The 25,737-nt window shown below is 40.8% G+C and overlaps 1 protein-coding gene across 2 annotated transcripts in view; it reads left to right on the top strand.

Annotated features, from left to right (window-relative positions):
- Positions 1 to 25,737, top strand: part of Unc13c (unc-13 homolog C) — a 426,173-nt gene that overhangs the window by 286,598 nt on the left and 113,838 nt on the right. For both annotated transcript variants that reach the window (XM_063264996.1, NM_173146.2), the window contains 1 exon segment: positions 4,748 to 4,833. In XM_063264996.1, coding sequence (XP_063121066.1) covers positions 4,748 to 4,833 — 86 coding nt within the window.

Genomic DNA, 25,737 nt, shown 5'->3' with positions numbered 1-25,737 from the left:
GGTGACAGCATATACACATAATTAAAAATAATAAAAACAAATCTTTAATATTAAACATTGAAACTGCCAGGCAATCGTGGTGCTTGCCTTTTAATCCAGCACTGAGAAAGCAGAGACAGGCAGATCTCTGAGTTCGAGGCTGACTTGGTCTATATAGTAAGTTCCAGGACAGGCAGACAGGCAGCACTACATAGAGAAACCCTGTCATGGAAAAAAAATATAAATTAAATTTTAATCAAGAGACCAAAGCCATTGACAAAAACCCCTAGGGAAAGTGGAATGGATCTTCCTGGGAAGATGGTTCTTGTTTTTTTTATCTATTTGATTTTTGCTCATAATTATGCATTTCCACATTCTTTCCAAGACAGAAAAAAAAAGCAACAAAATCAATCTTGGAAACTGTAAGCTTCCATTTATCTCAGGCTACACTTTTATTGTTAACATTTATTCAAGTATATTCAAGAAAATTCACACGTACAAACATACCAGTGCCTTGTGATAGAGAGATGCTAGTAGCAGAAGCAGAGGGAGGATTGCCTCTTCTGCTCTTCCAAGTTCTCCTGTGGGGTCCCTGCAGGAGGACAGATAAACAAGACCCAAGCACAGACATGTAGTTACCTTACATTACCCTGGGTGTGGAAGCATTCCTAGAAAAGGGCAATGCAGGGTGAGACCTGGGCGTCTCCATGGTAGAGAAGAGGAGCAGAGCGTGATGGTGGGATGTCACTGAGCAGCCTCAGCAAAATGAAAGCGGTATGACTGAGAGAGAAAGAAAGCAAGACTTCCTCCTGGCTTATGTGTCTCCTATGAATATCCCTTCTGAGTATAGCAATGGCATTTCTTATGTGTCACACAAAGGTCTTCAACCTCTTCCCAGAGCAGAGAAAGTCCTTCTTTCCTGTGACATTTCTCAAATTACTTTGACTTAAAATATTCGATTTAAGGGTGAGAGAGCTCTGCGGTTTAGAACCTTTACTGCTCTTCTAGAGGACCCAGGTTCTGTTCTCAGCAGTATTTCTGATGTCTCACAACTGCCTGTAACTCCAGCTGCAGAGGTTTAACACCTCTTTTGGTCTCCACAGATTCTCTCACACACAGAACACACACACACACACACACACACACACACACACACACACACACACACACACATTTGAAAAGCATACTCAATATTGCAAGGTGTCATATTTAGGTATAGCATGGCCCAAGTCTGAAAGGACTGTATTTGTAATTCTAAACAAAACTTAAGAAAGAAAAGGTGTTGCTCCCAATAGTTCTGAAGACTGAAGGTAATATCAGAAAACTACTCATGATAAGTTAAAGCCTGTGCTGAGAAGAAATCATGAAATCTCACAGTTAAAACATTACTACCACCTGCACGTCTGTCTTTTCTCCTTAATATCTGAATCTTATTCCACTGTGTCACGTAATGTGAGGGTGACAGAACCAGTAGACAGAAGTCCAGGGTGCACAGCAGAGACAGGTGCAGTGCGGGAGCTCAGGTGTTTGCCCTGTGCAAAGCCGTTTAGAGAGAACTGGAGGGGGCTATGATAGCGTGCTTACAGTTTGTTACAGCTTGTGGTCTGAGACCGTGTATCTCACCACCATTTTAGTTAAACATCTTCGAATGTTGATACAGTATACATTTCTTTTGCTGTGTTGTTAGTTTGTTCCAGGAGGGGAGGTTTTTCTTTTTTAAGATACTTTGTATCTTTAATTTGGGGTGGGGAGGGGAAGGTACACATGTGAGTACAGCACCCACAGAAGCCAGAAGAGGACTGACATTTCTCTGGAGCTGGAGTTAACCAGTGGTGGTTGGTGAGCTGATGGGAGCTGAACTCTGATCTCCCTTGCTCTTAACCGTTGAGTCACCTCTCAAGTCTTGAGTGGCTTAGTTGTTTGGTTTTTTCTGGGTTTGTTTTCTTTTTAAGTTATTTGCTTATCAGCCTCCTCTTTCTCTAACTTTCTACTCAGAATGCTTACTATTAACATTGCCAGTTTATTTATTATATAGATTGTGTGTGTGTTTTTCCAGTGTAGCTCTATTTTAGTTGATGATTTCATTTGTATTAGCGTTTTGCAGATTTAAGATTCAACAGGACCCATAAGCTCCCTGAAGTCGATTTTTTAAAGACTGGAATTGAGCCTTGATGGGGAAAACTGTGGGAAGTCACAATTGATTTCTAGAGTCTGCATTTTGAAGTTTTCTGATTCACGCTTCCAGATTTAAGGCAATATCTCTGTCATCACTTGCGGGATCTTTCCTATGAACTCTGTAGCCTCCACCTGCTACAAATAGCTTCTTCCCTCTCACACAGGCACCATCCATCTTCCTTTCCTGTTAGGCTATGAATGGCCATACCACAGTGGTCTGTATCCTAAGCTCTTGTTCACTAATTTACCCTTATGGCTGCAGTGTGCCTATCTTAATTTTAATTGTGTTTCTACACACCATGTCCTCACAGCAGAAACAGAAAGACCCTTGGAGGTCTTCTCAATACTTAGTATTTTCACTGCATGGATATTATATAGTATGGATATTATGTAGTATGGATATTATGTAGTATGGATATTATGTAGTATGGATATTATATAGTATGGATATTATGTAGTATGGATATTATGTAGTATGGATATTATGTAGTATGGATATTATGTAGTATGGATAATATGTAGTATACCTAGGTTGGTGTTATTGTAAATGATGCTGTTATTCAACTTTAGATTTTTTAATGGTTCGTTGCCAGTATACATAAATACACAGATTTATGATCTGGGAGCTTTCTTATGATAGCTGCTTATAGTGATTGGCTAGGCTCTTTCAATGAGGAAAGTTTGGCTTGTTTTAATTTTTCTAAGGTATTGTTTCTTCTTAGTTTTGAGACAGATTCTTAACTATATTAGCCCAGGCTGAACTAAACTTGCAGTCTTCCTTCCTCAGCCTTCCCAGGACCTCACCCAGTGCCGAGGGGTTTGTTGGTAGCGTGTTGAGTATTCTGTATGCAAAGTGTCATGGCATCTACAAATGCAGCCTTCCCCCCTCCCTGCCAGTTTTCCTTCTTTTCCCTGCTTCTTTTGCAGAATTTCAGAACTTCAGTGATGTTTAGTAGGAAAACCAAGAATACATATCATTGCCTTTTAGTTTTCAGGAAGCATTTACTATACACAAATGGATGCTGGGGTTTGCCACATATGTCCCCTTGCATCTGGAGCAGTGACCACACATTTTCTCCATTCAGTCCATTGATTTGTAAATTACATTGTTCAGTTCATGAGTGCTGAACTAACCTTGCACTTTACCAATAAACCTTTATGATTATAATCTCCGTTGTCTTGTATGTATTCTAAGATTGAATTTGATGGGTGCCAGATGACACGTGGTTAGGAGCACTTGCTACTCTTGCAGAGGACCTGAGTTTGATTCCCAACATCCACCTCAAGTGGCTTACAACTGCAGTAGCCCAGCTCCAGGGAAATGTAGCATCTTCTTCTGGCCTCTGTAGCACCTGCATATGCGTGCACACACACACAAACACACACACACACACACACACACACACACACACATAGATACACACATATACATAATGAAAATAAATCTTCAAAAGGCATTGAATTTAGGGTTTTATTGGAGATGCTTGAATAATGTATATAAAATATATTTAATGCATAATGTTATTTTTGTCTTTTTGTTCATGCACCAGGACATGATATGTCCTTACTTTAGTTCTGATTCAAAAAATTAGGTTTAATTAAATATAATTAACTTTTTCTCCCCCATGAGCCCAAAACTCTTATTATATCATTTATAATTTTACTTTTCCTTGCTTGCAACATGAAAATTAGTATAACACAGACTAAATGGTATCAGCACCCATATACAAATAAAACTTCTTAAATAATTTGTCTATCATTATTTTATATTTATAAAATATATTGAAGGCTGAGTACTAGTTTATATATGTATGTGTATGTGGTTATTAATTTTTTCCATTATAAGAGTTCCATTCTATGTTTAAGGTTTGGTAAATAAGCCTGTAACTATATATTTTAAAATATGTGTGGATATTATGAAAAAAATCTAACGTGTTTTTTAGTCAGGGGTATCAATGAAGTATATACTATTCTTTGTGGAAAGTGTAATTAGAATAAGTGCACGTGTGCTGTTTTATCATCTTGGGTAGGTAATGCTCCTTAACTTCAACAGAATTAATTTACACAATTAATCTTTTCTACATTTGGATTGGAAAACATAAATCTCTATGCTTTGGTATATCATGTGCATCACAAGTGTGTGTGTGTGTGTGTGTGTGTGTGTGTGTGTGTGTGTGTGTGTGTGTGTGTGTGTGTGAAGTGGAACATCCTGGTGTTATGTGGTATCTGTCGTTTGGGTTGACTTGATTTACCCTCAAGATGACTACACAGAAGACATTACTTGGTAAGACAGATAAGCTGTTCTGACCCAAACACTTCACAAGGACATCCTAGGAATCTCTGGGTTCTGCTACTTTGGAGCCTGTACAATGTTTATTTTCCCCCGCCTCCTATTAGTTTCCAGCTTATACATTGACATGTAGCCGAACCCCAAGCTTATTAAAGTCAGTAGGAATAAATTGTATAAATAAAGGTATACATGAGCGTGTGTAGGCCGTGTAATAGCGGCTGTGGTTATGGGTGAAATGAGACATTTTGGATTTTCAGGGATGCCATTATTTTTGATAGCCTGACAAGATGTGTTTTGTTTTAGGTTCCCACAAGAACTAAACATGGGGAAGATAAGTGCAGAAATCATGTGGTCTCTCTTTGCTCTCGATATGAAATATGCTCTAGAGGGTAAGTCCAAACTCTTACCTATATTTTCTAAAATGTGTATAAAAATTAACATAGTAAAACCTAGATTATTGTGTTTAGCTCAGTTCTAATGCGTATTACTATGTGGTCAAAGATGAGGATCACAAAGTCAAACTTCCGAAGAACACGTTCTTTTACCAACCAGCCCAAGTTGCAATGTCACGGTACATGTTTTACCTGTAGAGATGTGCAGAGGCTGGAATAGTCTGTGAGAAGTTCTTCCACAAAGTGAGCCGCACCTGAGGATGTGGAAACATCATTGTTCCTGCTATTTGTCTCCAGCAGACACTATTTGGAAATAGTACCTATAGATGGGCATGGTTACAGCACGGCCAGCACTCACACAAAGTCGATGGGAAGGCTCTGCATCAGGGCCTCTACTCTCAGCAAGTGCAAATTCAGCAGTGGAGAGAGCCAGAGAAACACAGCCTTAGGTTAACTGTGTCTGTTAATGTTGTTTGAGGATCCCATCTCCACGTAGGAGTTGTAATGGGACCATCACCTGACAGCCATCATTCTTGAACACACAGCCTGGTAATCTCCTTCAGACATAGTCAGCAAGTGTATAGTGAGCTAGGGAACATTAAGTGACTTCTAGCTCAGTCAGTGTGAGGTGGTTAAAAAAAAAAAAGATACTAGCCACAGTCCTTTCCTGCAGCAAGACTGTGGAAGGGAATTACAAGCACTACTGTGGGTAGAGAGTTGCTGTATCCGGGCAGAGCTGATAGCAAGTGTCTGGAGACACTTCTAAATCAAACCTGACACAAAGACACCACAACCTGCAAAGAGCTGTCAGTAAAGGAACGTTTCGTTGACAAAGACCTGAATAAGAAATAGGACCAAAAAATCTTCAGGTAAAGAACAAAACGAAATAGAGTCAATACATGGCCCATTTGAGAAAAGAAAAATCAGTGCATAGCAAGAAGCGAGTTTTGAGACACCGGCGGCGAGGGTAGGGCGGTGGGGGTGAGTTTACAGGGCCCGATGGGACCCTCAAGGAACACTTGGTCTACTAGCAACTAAAATTTCCCAGGCAGCAGCTGTTTCCGTGGGCCCATTTCCTGCACTCTCCAGCCATCCTTGAGCTCCCTTGGGACATCTAAAAGGTTACAAAGTCAGCAGTAGAATTCTCAGTCTGACTCCTACCCCAACCCCTGATCCAAACCTGCTTCTTCTCCAAGCTTCCTGTTGTAGCTCTTGGCACAACATTCAAGCCGACAGAGTTAGGTCAGCATTAATTCCTTCATGTCCTCAGCAGTCTCCATCATGGCTGCTCTCATGCCTGAGCTTCTCATCCCGCTATCCATCTCAGATAACCATGCATGATTCTTCTAAAGTTACATCCTCAGAGAAGACTTCCTCTAACACAGAAGTATGTCACATGGTCTATAATGAACTATAGAAATAACTCAATAGCTACTTAATTCAATGGAACAAGATAAATAGCTGTGAAGGACATGCTCTCCTGTGGCCTTGGGGACATACTGACCATTTTGTTCACCTACCCTTACCTATACAATCAGAGGAGCACATTGTCTCGAAGCATCCAGTAGTGGGGAAAGATGGCTCCCCCCATAGCCCAGAGGAACTAATGTTTCAGATCCATTCCAAGGAACAGACTTCCAGTATGTCCCAGTGTTTGCTGTTATAGAGACTTACTAAAATCTGTTGGGTTATTGACTGTATTATAGACCCTTCGTTTTTAATTTGATGCACCCTATAGTCATCTGAGAGGAGAAGCCTCTGTTGAGGAATTTCTACATCAGATTAGCCTATGGGCATGTCTGCGGAAGATTGTCTTGGTCGCATATTGAAGTAGTGGGGGCCCAGCCCACTGTTTCTATACTGGGCCGTATAAGAAAACCACCTGAGAAGGAGCTTGTCGATGAGCCAGCAAACAGTTTTCCTCCATGGTTTCTGCTTCAAGATCTTGCCATGACTTCATCAATAATGGATGGTGATGTAGAAGTATAAGCCAAATACATCATTTCCTCCTTTCAATTGCCTTTGATAAGAGTGTTTTACCACAGCAAAAGAAAGGAAACTAGAGCAATTGTATTTACTTAAAAAGAAGTGCCAAGCCAGGGGTGTAGTGGACCTCACCTTTAGTCCTACCCAGTACTCGGGAGGCAGAGGCAGGTGGATCTCTGAGTTCCAGGCCAGCCTGGTCTACATAGGGCAGACAGAGCTACATAGTGAGACCCTGTCTCAATAAAACCAAAAAAGAAAAAAAAACAGTTTTAGACAAGTAAATATGTATCCAAAAATATAAAACTTGAGATTTTAACATCTTTGAAACAGTTAAATTAGAAACGCTATAAGTAAATTCTTTTTAGCTTTGATCTAATCTTATTAATTATATGTTCATAGTTTTATACCCAGTACAAAAGTATCTCTAAATTCTGAGATTCTGTCATCAAAAAGTAGTCCAAGATCAGTCAATCTACAGTTCATAGCCTTCATAGCTGCCAGGACTCGGTCCCCTGAGCAAGAGGATTGCTAATTTGATTTTGATATAATTTACTTGTCATCTAATCTACCTACTTAAAATATATAATTCAGCAGTTCTTGCCATTTTACATTTGTGAGTATTTTCAGGAAGGTATGTGTAGTAACACAGGGGAATAACTTGGATCATGTATCTTGCTCTATGACAGAAGCCCTGTCGGACTTTATATTGTAACAGGATTGGATTTGTCATCTTATATTCAGAAAAAAATCCTTAGTTTAAACTAATATATGCAGTTATGTGGAAGAAGTTGTAAATAGGACAAGCCTGGACAAAGAACCCTGAAGACAAATCCGGAGCCCTTCACCATTGCTGCTGAGCACTTGGTGGGTCATTAAACTAGGAAGGGGTGAAAGGTTTGAGAGTCACGTGGTGCAGAAAGCTTGACCATTTACTTATATACGAGTTTGATCAATTAGCATAGAAACTCTCTAAACGCTAGCTTCTTTTCTAGAAAATACTTGGTGACTGTAGGTTAAGGGTTGCTGCAAAGTTAACTGTGTGGGTGTGCATGTGTACCGCATGCATGTAACAGGTGCCCCAAGAGGCCAATAAAGGGCATCAGAGTCCAGCAGCTAGAGATCCAAGTGTCTGTAAGCTGTACAATGTGTGTGCTGGAAACTGACCTCAACTCCCTTGGAAGAGCTGAGCCCCCTACCCTACCCTCTCCTACTCCTAACATACCTTGCAAGCTCTCAAGCATGCTGCTATTAGAAGGAGAATATTGTGGTCACCATACAAGGGATAAAGGACTTCACAGAATTTCCGAGGAGTTAGTTGTGGTGGAGGAAGTTACAGATATGTGACAACGTGGTACACACGCTTCCCTTCTTCAATTTCAGTGTAAGTGTCTTTGTGAAACATCTCCATCTCCCTCTTGTGTTACATAAGTAACAATTAATATAGAAAATTAGGACTAAGGGTATCTCAAGTATTGAAGGTATATACCTACAGACAGTCCTCAGGCGGGCTCTTTGGCTTGTTGTTATTCTGCCCATTTGTATCATAAAACATTGTTAAAATTAATTGGCTGTGGAACACTGCTTCAAGCCACTGACCTAGACAGCCTGTGTTGTTTTTACATAATTTGCCTTGTGGTCAAAGTGTCTGAGTGTGACTGGTGAGCAGCTCAGATGGACTCAGGTCAACAAAACAGAGCTAGCTAGGACCTAAGCACTGGCTGCTTTGGGGAGTAACTTTCTGTCCTTACTACATGAACTCATCAGCTTCTAATTAAAAGATAAAATAACTTTATCCCTATTTTTGCTCGCTCTGTTTGAGGCGATGTATTTTGTCTTTCTGGTTGACGTGAATCACCTTTCAAACTCATTGTGTAAAAAGTGCTATAATTGCTGCAAATATAATACCTGTTGTGTGCAGCCTTACTGTCCTAACAGAACACTGGACTTAAGCAATATGAAGGCGGAATGGTTTATCTTGACTCATATTGCAAAGGATTCGGGCTACCATGGTGGGTGAGTGTGATAAAGCAGAATGCTCACATCATGACTGCCAGGATGCAGAGAGAGAAAATGTCAGAGCTAACTGGTTTTGTCCCCCACATTCAGAGATGGTCTTGCCTGCTTCCTTAATCCTCTCTGGGAAAACCCCTCAGGAGCACAACTAGAGATTTGCTTCTGTGGTCCTTGCCTCAGTATCAATCCAGTCAGTCAAGGTTAAGGTCACAAGAAAACCTGAGGAAGGAAGTAGAGGTGGAAAACGGTGTTGAGACATTCTGCCTGCTATCCTCATGCTGAAACACAGTTGGTCTGCAGAGTTTTGTCTGGATGTCTCCCGAGATGGCAGTCAGACCCAGCTTTGATCTGGGGCTCTGTTGCTCTGGGTTTTCCTCAGTTTGGTGCAATTCATTAAACTTACAAATCCTTACTTTCCACATTTACATACGGACTGAAATCCTACAGAAAAATATTGAAAACAGTGACAGACTAGCATGGGAGTGAGGGGAAACAATTAATAAATACTCAAAAAATATTAATCATTGATATCTTTAACCATTATGGTTTGGTAAGCAAGAACTTGAGGGAAATCATGTCAAACATCCAAATGCCTCAATATTCATGTTACTGAAATGTTTAACCAATCAGAAAATCAATGGACACTGTATTTGTCATTGTATTAATTAAACCTGGCTGCCTGGAGATTCTTAAACCTGCATGCTTTCTCTTTGGTGTAACACAGACCCATGTCTTCAAAGTTCTTATTAAGAGCAACTTTTGCAAGATCCAAAGATAGGAGTTAGATGTTAGGGCCCAAGTGTTAAAGGGCCAGATATTAGGGTTCAAATGTTAGGGCCCAGGTGTTAGGGACCAAGCATTAATGGTCAGATATTAAGGGTCCGATGTTAGAGAAGGTCCACAGGACTTAAAGAGGTTTAAAAATACTGATGGAATGAAAGACTGCTTAGGATTCTATAAAACCTAGTTCTTAAAGAGATGGTGGCTGAGCCTCAAGTCATATTAGAAAGTATGTCCATCTCTGAGAACAGCAAGAGTGAGCAAAGATGTCTGATGTTTCTGTCAAATTTACCGCATTCTCAGATCAGTGCTTAAACTAGGGGCTGAAGAGTTCATACCCAAAGCCCTATGTCTGATCCTCGGGACTGGCGGTGGGGGGAAGTCAAGGAAAAGAAATCAGTTTATCTAAGAACTATTTTATTCAGTCAGCCTAGACAGATTACTTACATGCTTAAGACACAGTCAACTTTCACCTGGCTTTAGTCTCCTTGATCAAGGTTGTGTATTTTCAGTCTGTGCAGGAACCATGTGGGAATTTCATTAAAGCGAAGTTTCTGGGTGAGTGTGCTATAGCTTGGAGGGGCTATCCCTCATCTCTGCATCATGAGGTACTAGTGAGGGGGCTGCATAGCAGTGGTCCTCAAAAATGCAGTTGAAAGTGAAGACTGAGTTTTACCATGGTGTCTTCATCATCAATGACTGTTGTCCATTCCTTAGGAACCCTTTTAACATTGCAGATTGTTGAGGTTTCTCATACTGGCCTTTTCGGCATCATGCACAGCTGTTGGTATTAATACAGTACACACATCTCCAAGGACAGTCTTCCTTCAGCTTATGAACGGTTGCATAATCAATACTTTGGAGGTACTTACCCCTATCATCTATGTTTTTTTCTAGAAGGAGGCTTCCCTCCAATCACTGTTACACATTATCGTCATCTATTGTACAAAATATAGACCTCATGTCACTTAAAGAACTTAAGGCATTGCTGTTGACCTTGTGACCACAAAGATAATGAAGTCAAAAAAGTCTAGTCTGCCTTTCTCTTACTAACCTTGGAAAGAGTGTCATGAGTTTCCCTTGATTCTCCTCCAGTATTCTCGACCCAGGTCTACTTCATATTAGTAACGTCATAGCTTCTTATCATTCCCATTTGCTTGGTGATCCTCAGGATAACCGCCTAATACACAACTTTCCATTCTATAGTAGCAGGAATCCCACAGAACAATGGGAAAAGTCTCCCTTTATGAGATGAAGCCAAATTGCAGATCTCACAGGCTGGCCAATAAAATCCACTGTCAGGTTATCTCAAAATCTAGAAACATCTATTAAATACTCTATGGCAGGGATGCAGAGACGGCTCCATTGTTAAGAGCACTTGATGCTCTTGTAGGGGACCAAAGTTTGATTCAAGCATCCACACACAGCAGCTCCCAAGCACCTATACCTTCAGCGACAGAGACATTGTTGCCTTATTCTGTAGATACCTGGACTCATGTTCACAAACATGCACATACATCCCTAAATAAAAATAAAAGTGCTATTTGAAAATAAAATTCCCAGTGTCATTTGACAGAAAACCAAGGATCCATGAGAATAGGTATCCAAGTAGACCAATGTCTTAGCCCTCTTGCTCTGATAATTTGGATGTTCCTTCCCTCCTGTCCCATTCATCTTTATAACACTTCCTTCTGCACCTAGAAAACTCAGGGTCTTCCAGACATGCAGTTACCTGAAAGCTCAGATGCAAATAAGTAGAGCAAAGTATTTGACCAGGAGGACCTGAGACACTGCTGTCCACCCGAACCTGAAGGATAATTAAAATAATATGACCCTCATAATATATTGTGCTCCTTTGATAGACATCATTGTAAGTATATAATTAACCCATTTTCTTTGGGTCCAAATGAAACGATAATTAAACATCAAAACCAAGACTAATCTCGTACCTCAGACTATGAATGTGTCTTTCACCAGCAATATAATCAAATCCTTTGGTGTATAGCCCCTTCTGTTCTGAAATTAAGTGTGGTGGCCTATGAATCTGCTTGCCACATTGGTGAGTTTAGCAGAATCCCAAGTAAATAGAACGGAGTTTCCAGAAACCCAGTGAGTTCCTCCGTAGACCCAGCAAGTTCCACACTGCCTGTTCAGATACATATCTTTGTGATGTGGCTAATATAAAAAGATGACATGAAGGTCTTGATGGATGTTTCTCTTCTGCCTGACAGGCTGTAAAAAAAAAATTCTAGTTACAATTCCTACTCTGTCTATTTGGTTTTGAAATAAAGAGAAGTGAGTACTTGCAATACAGGGTTTTGTCTGATTTTGGAGCCTTGTCCCTTGTACTCAACAGAAACACTGAGATTCTGGAATTTTTCCATTTGAGATGCTATTTGAGCTTAAATCCCAGGACTGGAGAGATGACTTAGCAGTTAAGGACACTTGCTGCAGATGCAGAAACCTACAGCCAAATATTAGAGCTTGAGGAACCCTGCAGAAGAAGGAGAGGAAGGATTGTAGAAGCCAGAGGGATAGAGGACACCACGAGAACACAGTCCACAGAATAAACTAAGCAGGGCTCACAGAGACTGAAGTGACAGTCACGGATGCTGTGTGGGTTTAGCTAGGTCCTCTGTACGTATATAACTGTTGCATAGCTTGGTGTTCTTGTTGGACCCCTAACAGTGGAACAGGGGCTGTCTTTGACTCTTTTGCCTGCTCTTGGGACCCTTTCATTCTCCTAGGCTATCTTGTCCAGTCTTTATAGGAGGGCTTATGCCTAGTCTTAGTGTAACTTGTTATGCTGTGTTTGGTTGATATCCCTGAGAGGCCTGCTCTTTTCTGAAGGGAAATGGAGGAAGAGTAGATCTGGAGGAAAGAGCTGTTGGAGGACGTGTACTGGAAGGAGAGGGAGGGGAAATTACAATGGGATGTAATATATGAGAGAAGACTATACATATATATATAATATGTACATACATATATTACATACATATATATAAACGCATATATGTGTGTGTATATATATACATATATTTTAGGAAGGCACACACCATCATTTCTGCAGTGCTTTATTAATTACACAGTTCAGTGGTCCATAAAGAAAAGAATGCTATAATTGTCAGACAGTATCTTTGCCCCATATATTCATACTATATCACCACTGTTTCTAGACCACACAAATCCATAAACAAATTATTTCTCTGCTACATCCAAAATGCATCTGCTCTTCCCCTTCCCTTCCTCTCCGTCACCTTAGGCTGATTCCAGCCACAACCCCTCCTCCACTCTGCTTTCTCAAGATCCCCTGAATTTGCATTCTTTCTGTCCTGCAATCCATTAGCTCCCAGCAGGCAGATTGACAGGCATCAATAAATTAAATTAGGTGAGGTCTGGCCCCACTCTGTTTTCCTTGCACAGGCTGGACTTGAACTCCCTATGTAGCCTAGGATGGATTCCCACTCTGCCTTAGCCTTCCAGGTGATTGTCATGCAAGCTCTTTTCCATGTGCAGCCCACCTCCTCTTCTAATGCTGGAATGTTCTCCCTAGCTTCCTTTCTCTGTGTTCCTACATAGAGATGCCGTCTCCCTCTGGAGTCTGACCTCCCAAAGCATTTGTAAGAATGAAGTCAACAGTTTCAGGGTCCTTGAGGAATTTTACAAGGGGTATACACTCCACGATAATCCAAGTACAGACTTCTGTTGTTCTGGACAGAAACCTGTTCCCGTCCGCCATCGTGCTCTGTCTTGCCATGCCTGTGAGACTACAGACTTTGAATAGGTGAACCTTGTGGTGTGTAAATTCTAGTTCAATACACTTGTAACAAAAAGTGATTTGGAAATAAAATTTTATATAAAACTTTTAACTGTTAAGATTAAGAGTGGAAGAAGCTCTGGGGATACCAATTTTAAGAGTGATTACTTTATAAATGTCCCGTAGTCCCTGCATCTTCATGTAGTGAGTACATCATCATCATCATCATCGTCATCATCATCATCATCATCATCAACAGTAGTGGTGTTTATTAAGAGATAGGGTCTCATGTAGCCCAGGCTAGACTCATATATAGTTGAAGATAACCTTCAACTTCTGATCCTCCTGCCTTCACCTCCTGAGTTCTGGGATTACAGGCCTGTTCTACCATACCTGGTTTATGCAGGACTAGAGACTGAACCTAAGGCTTCATGTATGGTAGGCCAGTAATCTTCCAGCTGGGGTACATTCCCAGCCAAGTGATTTCTTATTTATCCTTTTATTCACTTCCCTCATGCCATAATGGGTAGTTATTTTGATGATTGATAGAGGGCAACTCCTTGTGAAGAAACTATGGCAACTAGAATACATTTGCCCATAAACTGTTACCTATAATTAGTCAGCAATTGCCTCTATCATCCTTACCATGTTCACATAGCATACAAACGACAAACAGCTTCAGTTATTAACCAATATGGTGTTTTAAAATATTCACCTGTCTTTCAATTATTATTTGTAATTAAATTCTTCCCAAAACCATTGCATTCTAATTAAAAACATATTTATGGATGTGTGTCTACCAAGGCATCTGTGGGTAGAGGTCAGGTGGCAGCTTGCAGGAGTTGGTACTCTCTTACCACCCGAGGGTTCTGGAGATTAAACATGGGTCTATCAGGCTTGGCTACAAGCACCATTACTCACCGAGCCATCATGTCCTTCTGAGTAAATGTACAAGATGAGATATAGATATTAACATTAAAATTTTTAATAGCATTTTGTCTTTTATTGTTTGAAATGCATAGGATATACCGAAGTGTACACTGTCACTAAAACATTTTATTACCAAAATAGTATGACAGATTGTGAGTATAATTATAGGAACAAGTGTATAATGCTGACCTTCAGATCAGTTTTAAAAGCACACTTCCCACTCATGAATTTACTTAGCCATGAAACAGTCCTGAATATAAGAAACAGAAGTTCCAGACCAGATATTTGCTGGTTTGTAGATGAGGGAAAACCTCTCTTCATGTACCCCCTTTAAGTCACGGGTTGTTAACTTTTATTTTGTGCAGGTTGGAATGGCCGTGCCTTGCTGCATCTGGTTTTGTTGTTATTGCTTTTTACACTATGCAAATGCCATGTCTTGATATCCAGCCTCCATTTCTGTGAACTTGCTGAAATATTTTGACCACTTAGGGAAGAAAGGGACTCATTTGGCTTTCAATTCCAAGTCCAAGTCCATCCAACCAAGGAAGTCACAGTGGTCAGAGCTTGAAACAGCCAATGGTGTTGCAGTCAAGAGCAGAGAGAAATTTGTCCATCCCTACTCATTTCCTGCCACTGCTTGCCTGTACTCAACTTCCCTGCCTCCACTCTCACATAGTTCCAGTGCCCCAGCCTAGGGAATGGTGCTACCCACATTCAAGGTGAGTCTTCAGGACCTCAGTTAACACAATTAGGAAAAATCCCCCACAGAAATACACCAGATCAATCTGATCAAGACAATTTCAAACTAAGACTCTTTTCCTAGGCAATCCTAGGTTGTAACAAGTTGACAATTAAAACTAACCATCATATTTGGTTAGTACTTGATTAACCAAATCAAGTTGATATCAACTTCAAATTTTTAGATAATTGGTGTTAAAATGTAAGTAATTGTTAGACATTTATTATTAATCATTTCCATCCTCTTTGTATTGAGTCTCATTTCACTTACAAGTGTAGACATTTTTTAATATATTCATATCTTATTCTCATTAGATTATTAAGCTGTCCAACATTTTATGAAGTAATTTAGCATTAAACAGGACTCATAGAAATGAAGGTGCCCAGAGGTTAAGTGGCTTGTCAGACCTTATTCCCTATGCCAAGTCAAAAGTGTGAAGACTTATCTTGTTTAAATTTGCACTAAGTGAATAAAACTGTTTGCATGGGGATTTGAATTTCATTTCCTGTCCATTATATGGAGGACACAACCCGTGAGGTTAATAGCCACACTCAATGTTCATTATAAGCTAAGAACATTGGGAAGCGGCATGAGCACGCTGGGTGATAAGAGCACAGATCCTTCTCTCGTCCATGTCTGTGGGGAGGATGTGGCATTTGGTAACTGTATTCAGATCAATAGTGCAGGGGAGGGGACACTTTGTACTTGGGTTTAGACCGACCTTGTCCACTTAGTGAAGTACACTCCCCATGGGAATTTTGGATAACATAAACCATATCTCAAGTTCTCCTTGGAGAAACACTGGGCAGAGTAATGCTGTTTAATTTCAAAAAGGTTTACCTTCCTACTGCCTTTACAAACAAAGTAATTTGGAAAAACTCTACTCAGGGTGGAAGATTGCAAGCAAAGTATGTGTTTGGCCTCTGTTTGGTTTTGTTAAGATTTTTATTTTTTTTAGCATTATGCATATGTATGTGTCTGTGTGTGTTTGTACACGTGAGTATGGGTGGTCATAGAAGCTAAAGGTATCAGATCCTTGAGAGCTGGAGTTACAGCCAATTGTATGGAGTCCAGGCACCTGACAAGGGTACTGGAAACTAAAATTTGACCCTCTTCAAGTACAGTGCATGCCTTTAAATGATCTACTATCTCTTCAAACCCTGATTTTATTAGGTTTTGTTTTCAAGGGAAAAAAGATATAAAGTAGATGCTACTTGGATTTGTGACACAATCAAATTTGCTAAAATAATTCAGAATTTTACTTATTTTTAACTTAATGGTGTGTGTGTGTGTGTGTGTGTGTGTGTCTGTGTGTGCTCGCATGCATGTGTACATATATGCATGCCCTGCACATACACACACACACACACACACACACACACACATATATATATATATGGAGGTCAGAGGAAAACTTTTGTGAGTTCTAGGGATGGAACTCAGGTTGTCAAGCTTTTGTGGCAACTTCTTTTACTAGGTGAGCCAACTCAATGCCCCTCAGGTTTTAGATCTTCTTGGCCTTTAGGCCACCATACTGGGACCCGCCATATTGGCAGCTATCATATAAGGGCTGCCACTGGAGAGCTCTTCTGCCAGTTTCATTGCCCTCATCACAACTTTGTTTTCCTGCCTGAGAACCCAGCATGTTTCCTCCGTCCTGGTAAGAACCCTGAGGGTGTACCCCTGTCTCCAATGGCTGTCTGTTTAGAATGTCTGACCCAGTATCTTAGATAAACTGCGCCACACCCTATCATGAATGGCAGAATATTAAAGTGCCTATCTATCTGGCCTTATCGGTTGTAAGCTCTGACATTTGATGAAATGAATTTCTTTGCCATTCCTGAGGATATTTGGTACAGTCGATTCTCTTACAGCAGTGGATGTGTCATAGTGCATTTAATGTGAGTTTGAATGCCACTGAGCAAGTATCAAAGGATTATCAATTTTAAAATTATTTATTTAGTGTACCCGTGAGTATGTATACACACACACATGTGTACATGTGCACACACAAACACTCACACTCTCTTGCACATGCCTGCCTGCCTGCCTGCCTATCTGCCTGTGTAAATGCATGTGATACACAGGCGTGGACTTGCCTGTGGAGGCCAGAAGCAGATGGCAGATTCTCTGGAGCTGAAGTCCTAGGTGGCTGTGAACCTTCCAACATGGGGGTTGGGAACTGAACCTAGTTGCCCTGCAAGAGCAGCAAGTGCCCTTAACCACTGAGCCATCTCTGCAGCACCAGTGACAATTAATTTTAAACTCTGTAAATTACTCCCCTTGGCACGGTAGACAGGTTGAGAGTCCAGAATGGCCAGCAGCCACAGTAACTGTACCTTTTACAAGTAGTTACATGGTTTGGCAAAGACGAGAGACTTGTGAAGAAAGCAGAAGAAACTAGTGAAACTACAGAAACGGTGTCACGGAGTGCAGATCACGTGACTCTACAGCATCCCTACTGCTAAGCATGAGTCCTTCTGTAGGTTGTCAGTTCAAAGCCAGCCTCAAACCTGACTTACGCTATCAGTCAATCTGTGCCCTGTTATTAAATATACCCAACTGTGATAAGGAGTTACTTATGCAGTTGGCTACTCATGAGTATGAGTGGGTGGGTGGGTGTGTATAGTATGTAGTATGCTAACATAAAATACGTGATCTGTATTAAAGACTGTGCTAAGTATTTTAGACTAAAAAAGACAGAAGCTCTGCCCTTGGGAAGGTCATTGTTTACCCAGGAACCAGGCATTAGTCAAATTCTCACAAATATTTAGGCAGACGTGAACTTAGTAACATCTACAAGAGATGAGACTGTGCTTTGAGCTCGTTTTGTGTATGCGTGTGTTCACCTGCTTGCTGTCTCTGTAAAACTGGTTCCTTCCTTAGATGCCTGCTCTCACTGGTCACTGTTTAGTGTTGTTTTTCTTGCTGGCGAGTCCCCCAGAAAGTTGCAGAAGAGGAAACACATCCGTCTTTGGGTCTTTTATTATGCTTATGATATTTTAGTCACGGAACATTTTCTAGCTGGCAGGCTCTACATACATATTCAGTAGCATCTAAATATTGTTGTTGCATCTATTATAAAAGCTGGAAAAAAATAAACCCTCTACTCAACAGATGGCTCCAAGATTTATAAAACTTATAATTCCCAAAACATTTGGGGGGTTTGTAATAAAAAAAATCCAAGGTGATCCTGAGTGATTTGATCGCTCACATAACAGCCTTGTCTTTTCCTTTATTCGTTTTTCTAGCTTCATTGCACAGAGCTCAGCCACTCCCAGAAGTCAGACATCAGGTGAAGGTTACTTGCAGAGAAGTTTATATGGGGAAAGTGTTGGCTGGGCTGGTTGGCTATTAAGGGTTGTCCAAGAAGTGAGTGAGTCCGGTCAGCCCTGTTTCAAGTAAAAAATGGCTGATGAGAGGGTACAGACTCAGCTTGGGACTGAACTCTCTTCCTCAGACTCTGCTGCTTAACTCCTGCATTCCATCTTTAGAATTTACCTTTTAAGTCTCTGCCACTATGGTTTGAGCAGGAAACTTGTAAGGTACATGATAAGAGGAAGTGTGGGGGTGTGGGGTGTCTTATTTTCATTGACAGCAAAAACCTGTAATTTATTGTAAATCGTAAGGAGACATTGTTCCAAAGAGAAAAACAGTAAGTTTCAAGTGATCCCCTGTTTAGCTTTCAGACAATTTGATGGACTGTACTTAATTAAAGCCCTTAGATTCTCCTAGGGTGGGGAGCAGGGGGATAAATTGCATTATAGCCCAGCCAGTGTTGGCATTTGAGGTCAAACTACCCAGCCAATGGCTGGAGTTGAACAGGATAGCTGAATCGTGCACAGAGTCTGTGTCTAGATAAATTCCTTGCGTACATTTCTTCATGACCCTGATTCTTCCTCTAAAATATGTATAGAAAGGGATTTCAATATAAAAAGCCATCTGTTTGCTTTTCTTCTAGCAAAAACTTTCATGTCTATAATCAAACTGAGACCCAAACATAGAATTTTCCACTTTCTAAGCTTTGTACTTGCCAACTGTAAGTATGCATATTTTAAGAGCATAGACTTTAAATGGAGATTAATTACTCTAGAGTCTAGTCAACATACAGAGCCCTCATTCCTTGTTCCAGATTTGCATAATCATCATCTTTCTCCCATCTCTAAGATGATAAGGAGAATACACTTTAATATTCATCCTCCTTGCATGTGTTGATGCATGCCTGCAATTTCTCTAATTTTTGGACTACTTACAAGCCACCTGTCTTTGAGGTATAACCATTCCCTATAGATAGCCGATTTGGGTAACATTTCTAGATCCTGCCAGAACTTCAAGAAACTGTCCAATTCTCCAAAGCCTCTCTTCCTCCATCTCCTGTGGTTTCAGAGTCTCATCACTCTGACCCAGGCCTCTCACTCAGATCCCCAGGTCAGGCTGTCCTCTTGCCCTCACTCCTGAAGTGCTGGCAATCAATGCTTTGTCCATTCTCACGTCTATCTTCCTCCCTCTCTTCTGCCTCTCATACCCACAAGTCCAGAACATCGTCTCCATGGAAACCCTATTAGGTGATGGGCCATACAAACTGCCTCGTTCCCACTACCTAAGATCTGTCTGAACTCAAAGATAGATCTTACCTCTCCCTTCTCTGCCAGCTGAAATTTCTCTCAGTACAAAAACCTTTGCTTAAGCTTCATTTGTGCTGACACAAATTTCAACACTGTAAAATAAACAACTAGCCCAGTTACTGCTCAATTCTAATGCATAAAATTTCAAATTGACCATGATCTTTCCGTCCTACTTTCTAGTGTTATATATGCAAATAGAACTTTTAATTGAGAATATTTTTTCAGACAATATATTCTGATCATGGCTCCCCATCCCGCAGCTCCTACCAGATCTTCCCCACCTCCCCATCCACCCAACTCTCTATATATTCTCTCTCTGTTTAGAAAACAAACAAATAAAAGAGCAAAGAAACAAGAGTGTATATTTTGAAAAGAAAACTCATAAGACACGCACACACGCACACACACACACACACACACACAGAGAGAGAGAGAGAGAGAGAGAGAGAGAGAGAGAGAGAAACCAGAAACCAAAATATACAAGGTGATGACCAGTAAGTTAAAAAAAAAAGTCCAAATAATACAATATGGGGCCAGCCTTAAACTTAAGTGTGGTTATATACCCAGTGAGACTCCATTGGAGAACTACTTTTTTCCTTTGCACATGGTCATCATTTGCAGATAGCTTCTTGGTTAGGAATGAGGGCACATGTTTACTTCTACTTCTTGCCACCCTGGCACCCCATTTGGCTTGACCCCACATGTACTACCACAGTCTCCGGAGTTCATGTGCACCAGTCCTGTTGTGTCTGAAACGCACTGCTTCCTTGGCGTCGTCCATCCTCTCTGGTTCTTAGAATCTCCATGCCTCCTCTTCCACACAGTTCCCTGAGCCCGCAGAGGGGTTCTGATGAAGACACCACACTTCCTACTGAGCGTTCCAAAGTCTCTCACTCTCTGCACACTGCCCAGCATGACGAGGCTGAGCAAGTCACCAACCCATGGGTGCAGAAGAATGTCTTTAGGAGTCAGTCATCCTGCATGTGCCCAATCTCATTTACATATAGAATTCATACGACGGCAAGGCTGGTGCTGGTGCACTTCGGTATTGTTTCTGCATTTTAAACACTCTGGTGGGCTCATCATTACATAATAGCCCCCTGAACTCTGACTATCATTATTTCCATCACTTTCTGTTTTCAGATAATGGACTTGTTAGTATTCCTTAAGGTGTAATGGATAGTTCAGCAAAGGCATACTTGTATTTTGTTCTTTTCCTTATTTTGTTTATACCTTTGGGTGAACTACTAGGAATTACTGACTCAAAGAAGATAAATGCTGTATGCCTTTTGGGACTCATTGCCAAATTATTTCCCAGTGTTTTCAAATGCGCGTACTGCCACAAGCAATAGATGGCTGTTCTTTCTGCACACGGCTGGCTGAAGAGAACACTGTAATGACTTTAAGTTTGCTATTGTGCTTACAAATCGAAACTCCCAGCCTAGACTTGAACATATGTTGCAACTAAGGAAATGAGTATCTGTTTTGTGTGTGTGTTGGCCCGTCTTACTTCTTCCTATTGTTTTTCGTTTCATTCTTGCCCTTCGGCGTTGGTCCTCCATTCATTCAACACTGTTTGAAGCTTCCATTCATATGCATTATTTACACAATTCAGATTCTCATTTTTTTTAAAAATGTCTACAAGTATAATTTTTCCTCGAGGCATTTCCCATTGGATTTGCATTATTTTTGTTGTAGAACTTTATTGTGTTATATAATCCATTTTGATTCATTTAGCTTAAGTGTAATCTAGGGAAATAATCTATTAGCCTATGATTTGATTTGTATACATACTGTGCTAATTCTCTAAACCTTCTGGTTTTCATCTTGGTATTGGAACAACCATCTTTGTGCAAGCATGAGGACCTACACTGGGATCCTCAGAGCCCATGTGAAAACCAAAACAAACAAACAAACAATCCAGAAATAACTGGTTGTAGCCTCAGAGCTGTGGGGAGCGGTGAAGGCAAAAGGATCACTGGGGTCTGAACACTTCTAGCCTAGCTTCCAGTTCCAAGAGAAACCTCGTCACAGGAAGAAAGATGAAGAATCATAAAGTAGGACACCCAACTCCTCCTTCCAGCCTCCTGTCTTAAGGTTTCTACTGTTGTGAAGAGACACCGTGACCATAGCAACTCTTACAAAAGAAAATGTTTAATTGGGGGCTCGCTTACAGCTTCAGAGTTTTAGTCCATTATCATCATGGCAGGAAGCATGGCAGCAGGCAGGCATGGTGCTGGAGAAGGAGCTGAGAGCTCTACATCTTCCCCTGCAGGCAGCAGGAAGAGCCTGGCCCACCAGGCCTAGCCTGAACGTATAAGAGCTTAAAGTATGCATATGTCCACAGTGATCCACTTCCTCCAACACGGCCACACCTCCTAATAGTGCCACTCCCTATGGGCCAAGCATTCAAACACATGAGTCTATAGTGCCATTCCCATTAAAATAGCCATACCTCCTTCTGCACACAGGCATGGGCATTGGCAAACATACATGTAAATGAACTATTTATCCTAGCTAAACCATATAAAAACACAGAAACCTGCTATTTTATTTACAAGCTGTAAGCCTAATTAGGCAAGTTCTGTATTATACTCACCTACATCCAAATCGTATGCCCTGTGTTACTTGCTTCAGCGGCCTGTCCTCAGGGTACACATGACTCATCTGGTCTCATGGTGGCCTCCTCCTCTCCATATTCCCATTACTTTTTTTCCTGGTCTTTCCTGAGACCCTTCACTCAAGTCCTGCCTTTCTCTCTTTCCTGTCCAATCACAGGCTCTCGTCTTTTATTAATTAATCAAAGTTAAATTGGGGAGCAAAGTTTACACAACAAAGGCAGAATGCACTCGTCTGGATGGCAATCAGAACTTGGGATTCAGAATTTAGCATTTGTATACATAGCATCAGACCTAGCCTCAATATATATATATATATATATATATATATATATATATATATATATATATGTATATGTATACATATACATACATATATATATATTGAGGCTTTCACATGGAGAACACAGTTTTCAGTAAGTAAGACAGAGAAATGAAGATGATACAGGGAATCAGGGTGTCTTTGAGAACAATGGAGCATTTCTCATCTTGGTTGTACATAGAAATTCAGAAGCCATCAAAGTCACGCCCTGTCAATAGCATTTGAGTCCTTGTCTTATGAATTTGAAGGATGAAATTCACAGACCACAATGGGTGAGTTTTGGAAAGAAGTGTTTTATTATAAGGAACTTAATAAAGAGAAAGGCAGAGCCTCTTTTTTTTTTTTTTTTTTTTATTCCCTTTCCCGGTTTCCGGACAGACATCACCCTCCCCCCTCCCCTTCCTTATGGGTGTTCCCCTCCCAAACCTCCCCCCATTGCCACCCTCCCCGCATAATCTAGTTCACTGGGGGTTCAGTCTTAGCAGGACCCAGGGCTTCCCCTTCCACTGGTGCTCTTACTAGGATATTCATTGCTACCTATGGGGACAGAGTCCAGGGTCAGTCCATGTATAGTCTTTAGGTAGTGGCTTAGTCCCTGGAAGCTCTGGTTGCTTGACATTGTTGTACTTTTGGGGTCTCGAGCACCTTCAAGCTCTTCCAGTTCTTTCTCTGATTCCTTCAACGGGGGACCTATTCTCAGTTCAGTGGTTTGCTGCTGGCATTCGCCTCTGTATTTGCTGTATTCTGGCTGTGTCTCTCAGGAGCGATCTACATCCGGCTCCTGTCGGTCTGCACTTCTTTGCTTCATCCATCTTGTCTAATTGGGTGGCTGTATATGTATGGGCCACCTGTGGGGCAGGCTCTGAATGGGTGTTCCTTCAGTCTCTGTTTTAATCTTTGCCTCTCCCTTCCCTGCCAAGGGTATTCTTTTTCCTCATTTAAAGAAGGAGTGAAGCATTCACATTTTGATCATCCGTCTTGAGTTTCCTTTGTTCTAGGGATCTAGGGTAATTCAAGCATTTGGGCTAATAGCCACTTATCAATGAGTGCATACCATGTATGTCTTTCTGTGAGTGGGTTAGCTCACTCAGGATGATATTTTCCAGTTCCAACCATTTGCCTACGAATTTCATAAACTCGTTGTTTTTGATAGCTGAGTAATATTCCATTGTGTAGATGTACCACATTTTCTGTATCCATTCCTCTGTTGAAGGGCATCTGGGTTCTTTCCAGTTTCTGGCTATTATAAATAAGGCTGCGATGAACATAGTGGAGCACGTGTCTCTTTTATATGTTGAGGCATCTTTTGGGTATATGCCCAAGAGAGGTATGGCTGGATCCTCAGGCAGTTCAATGTCCAATTTTCTGAGGAACCTCCAGACTGATTTCCAGAATGGTTTTACCAGTCTGCAATCCCACCAACAATGGAGGAGTGTTCCTCTTTCTCCACATCCTCGCCAGCATCTGCTGTCACCTGAGTTTTTGATCTTAGCCATTCTCACTGGTGTGAGGTGAAATCTCAGGGTTGTTTTGATTTGCATTTCCCTTATGACTAAAGATGTTGAACATTTCTTTAGGTGTTTCTCAGCCATTCGGCATTCCTCAGCTGTGAATTCTTTGTTTAGCTCTGAACCCCATTTTTAATAGGGTTATTTGTTTCCCTGCGGTCTAACTTCTTGAGTTCTTTGTATATTTTGGATATAAGGCCTCTATCTGTTATAGGATTGGTAAAGATCTTTTCCCAATCTGTTGGTTGCCGTTTTGTCCTAACCACAGTGTCCTTTGCCTTACAGAAGCTTTGCAGTTTTATGAGATCCCATTTGTCGATTCTTGATCTTAGAGCATAAGCCATTGGTGTTTTGTTCAGGAAATTTTTTCCAGTAAGGCAGAGCCTCTTTATAGCAGGAGTGGGTTACCATGAAGCCTCGTGGCCTTGGAGTTACTAAGAGTGTAGAGATAAGAGGAAAATGGGTCAGTTCAGTTTCCATCTCAAGTATTCAGTTTTCCTCATAATTTAGAGACATAAGTATGGATTCCAGGAAAGGATACCTGTTAGGTTAAAAAAGATTTAAAAGAATTCCCCAATTCTAACATCTTCAGTCTCTGGCCATGAGAGAACTAGAGACCTTCTGAATTAAATATTTTTGGAATCTCTGAACTCTGCCCAAGGAAATTTGTGGGTTTTAGTGAAAAAATAGATTGGACATTACTAGGGGGGGGTCACTTTTTTTATCCTAAAACAGCATAGTCAATGTCTTTTCTTCTGTTCTTATCAAATCTCTGATTTTATATAGAGAAAGATGCTTTTCAAAGCATAAAATACCTGAAGTGGATAATTTGAAAGGATGACTTTATTGGTAGGGAGTTGAACCACAAGAGAAAGTGAGAGGAAGAATTGGAGGAAATGTGGACCAGTGCACAGCATTAGATCTGCCATCTACATAGTTTTGTGTTTTGTTAATCATACATGTGCACACACACACACACACACATCCCACACATACACCACAAGCACATACACATGCACATGCACACACATGTGCACACAAACACACATGCACTCACACATGTACACACACGTGTACGCGCACATACATGCATCTTTATGCACACAAGCACACACATTCACCTACAACACATATACATACCACGTACATGCACACACATGCATGCTCACATACACACATTTATACACACAAATGCAAACAGACATGCACAGTCACCTACACACATATACGCACCACCTACATGCACACACACGAATATACAAAATGAAGGTAGCAGAGATAATAAAGATATGAAGCACTGAAGAGTCCAAGTCAATCCTGATGTAGTAAGAATTTCCAGTAAGCTGTGCCATTTGTGATTCTGTTGAATTGCTTAGTTGGCGCCTGCTTGCCTATAACTTGTGAGTACATTGTCACCATGTACAACCTCTAACAGAATCCCTTGTGAAAAATAGTACTGTAGAGTACGATTCTCTTTTGTGAGCACTTCATACAGTTGGATGAACATGTTTTACTGGTTTTCTATATTTCTTATCTCTGAACACTGCACTGTTTTTGAACAGTGTGTTCATCTTTCTTGGGTTTTATTAAGATTTATTTTATTTTTACTTTTTTAACATTTAA

The sequence above is a fragment of the Rattus norvegicus genome, chromosome 8 (genome assembly GCF_036323735.1).
Source record: "Rattus norvegicus strain BN/NHsdMcwi chromosome 8, GRCr8, whole genome shotgun sequence".
Lineage (NCBI taxonomy): Eukaryota > Metazoa > Chordata > Mammalia > Rodentia > Muridae > Rattus > Rattus norvegicus.
Note: the sequence above shows the minus strand (reverse complement) of the source record. Positions and strands in the feature narration are given on the sequence as shown.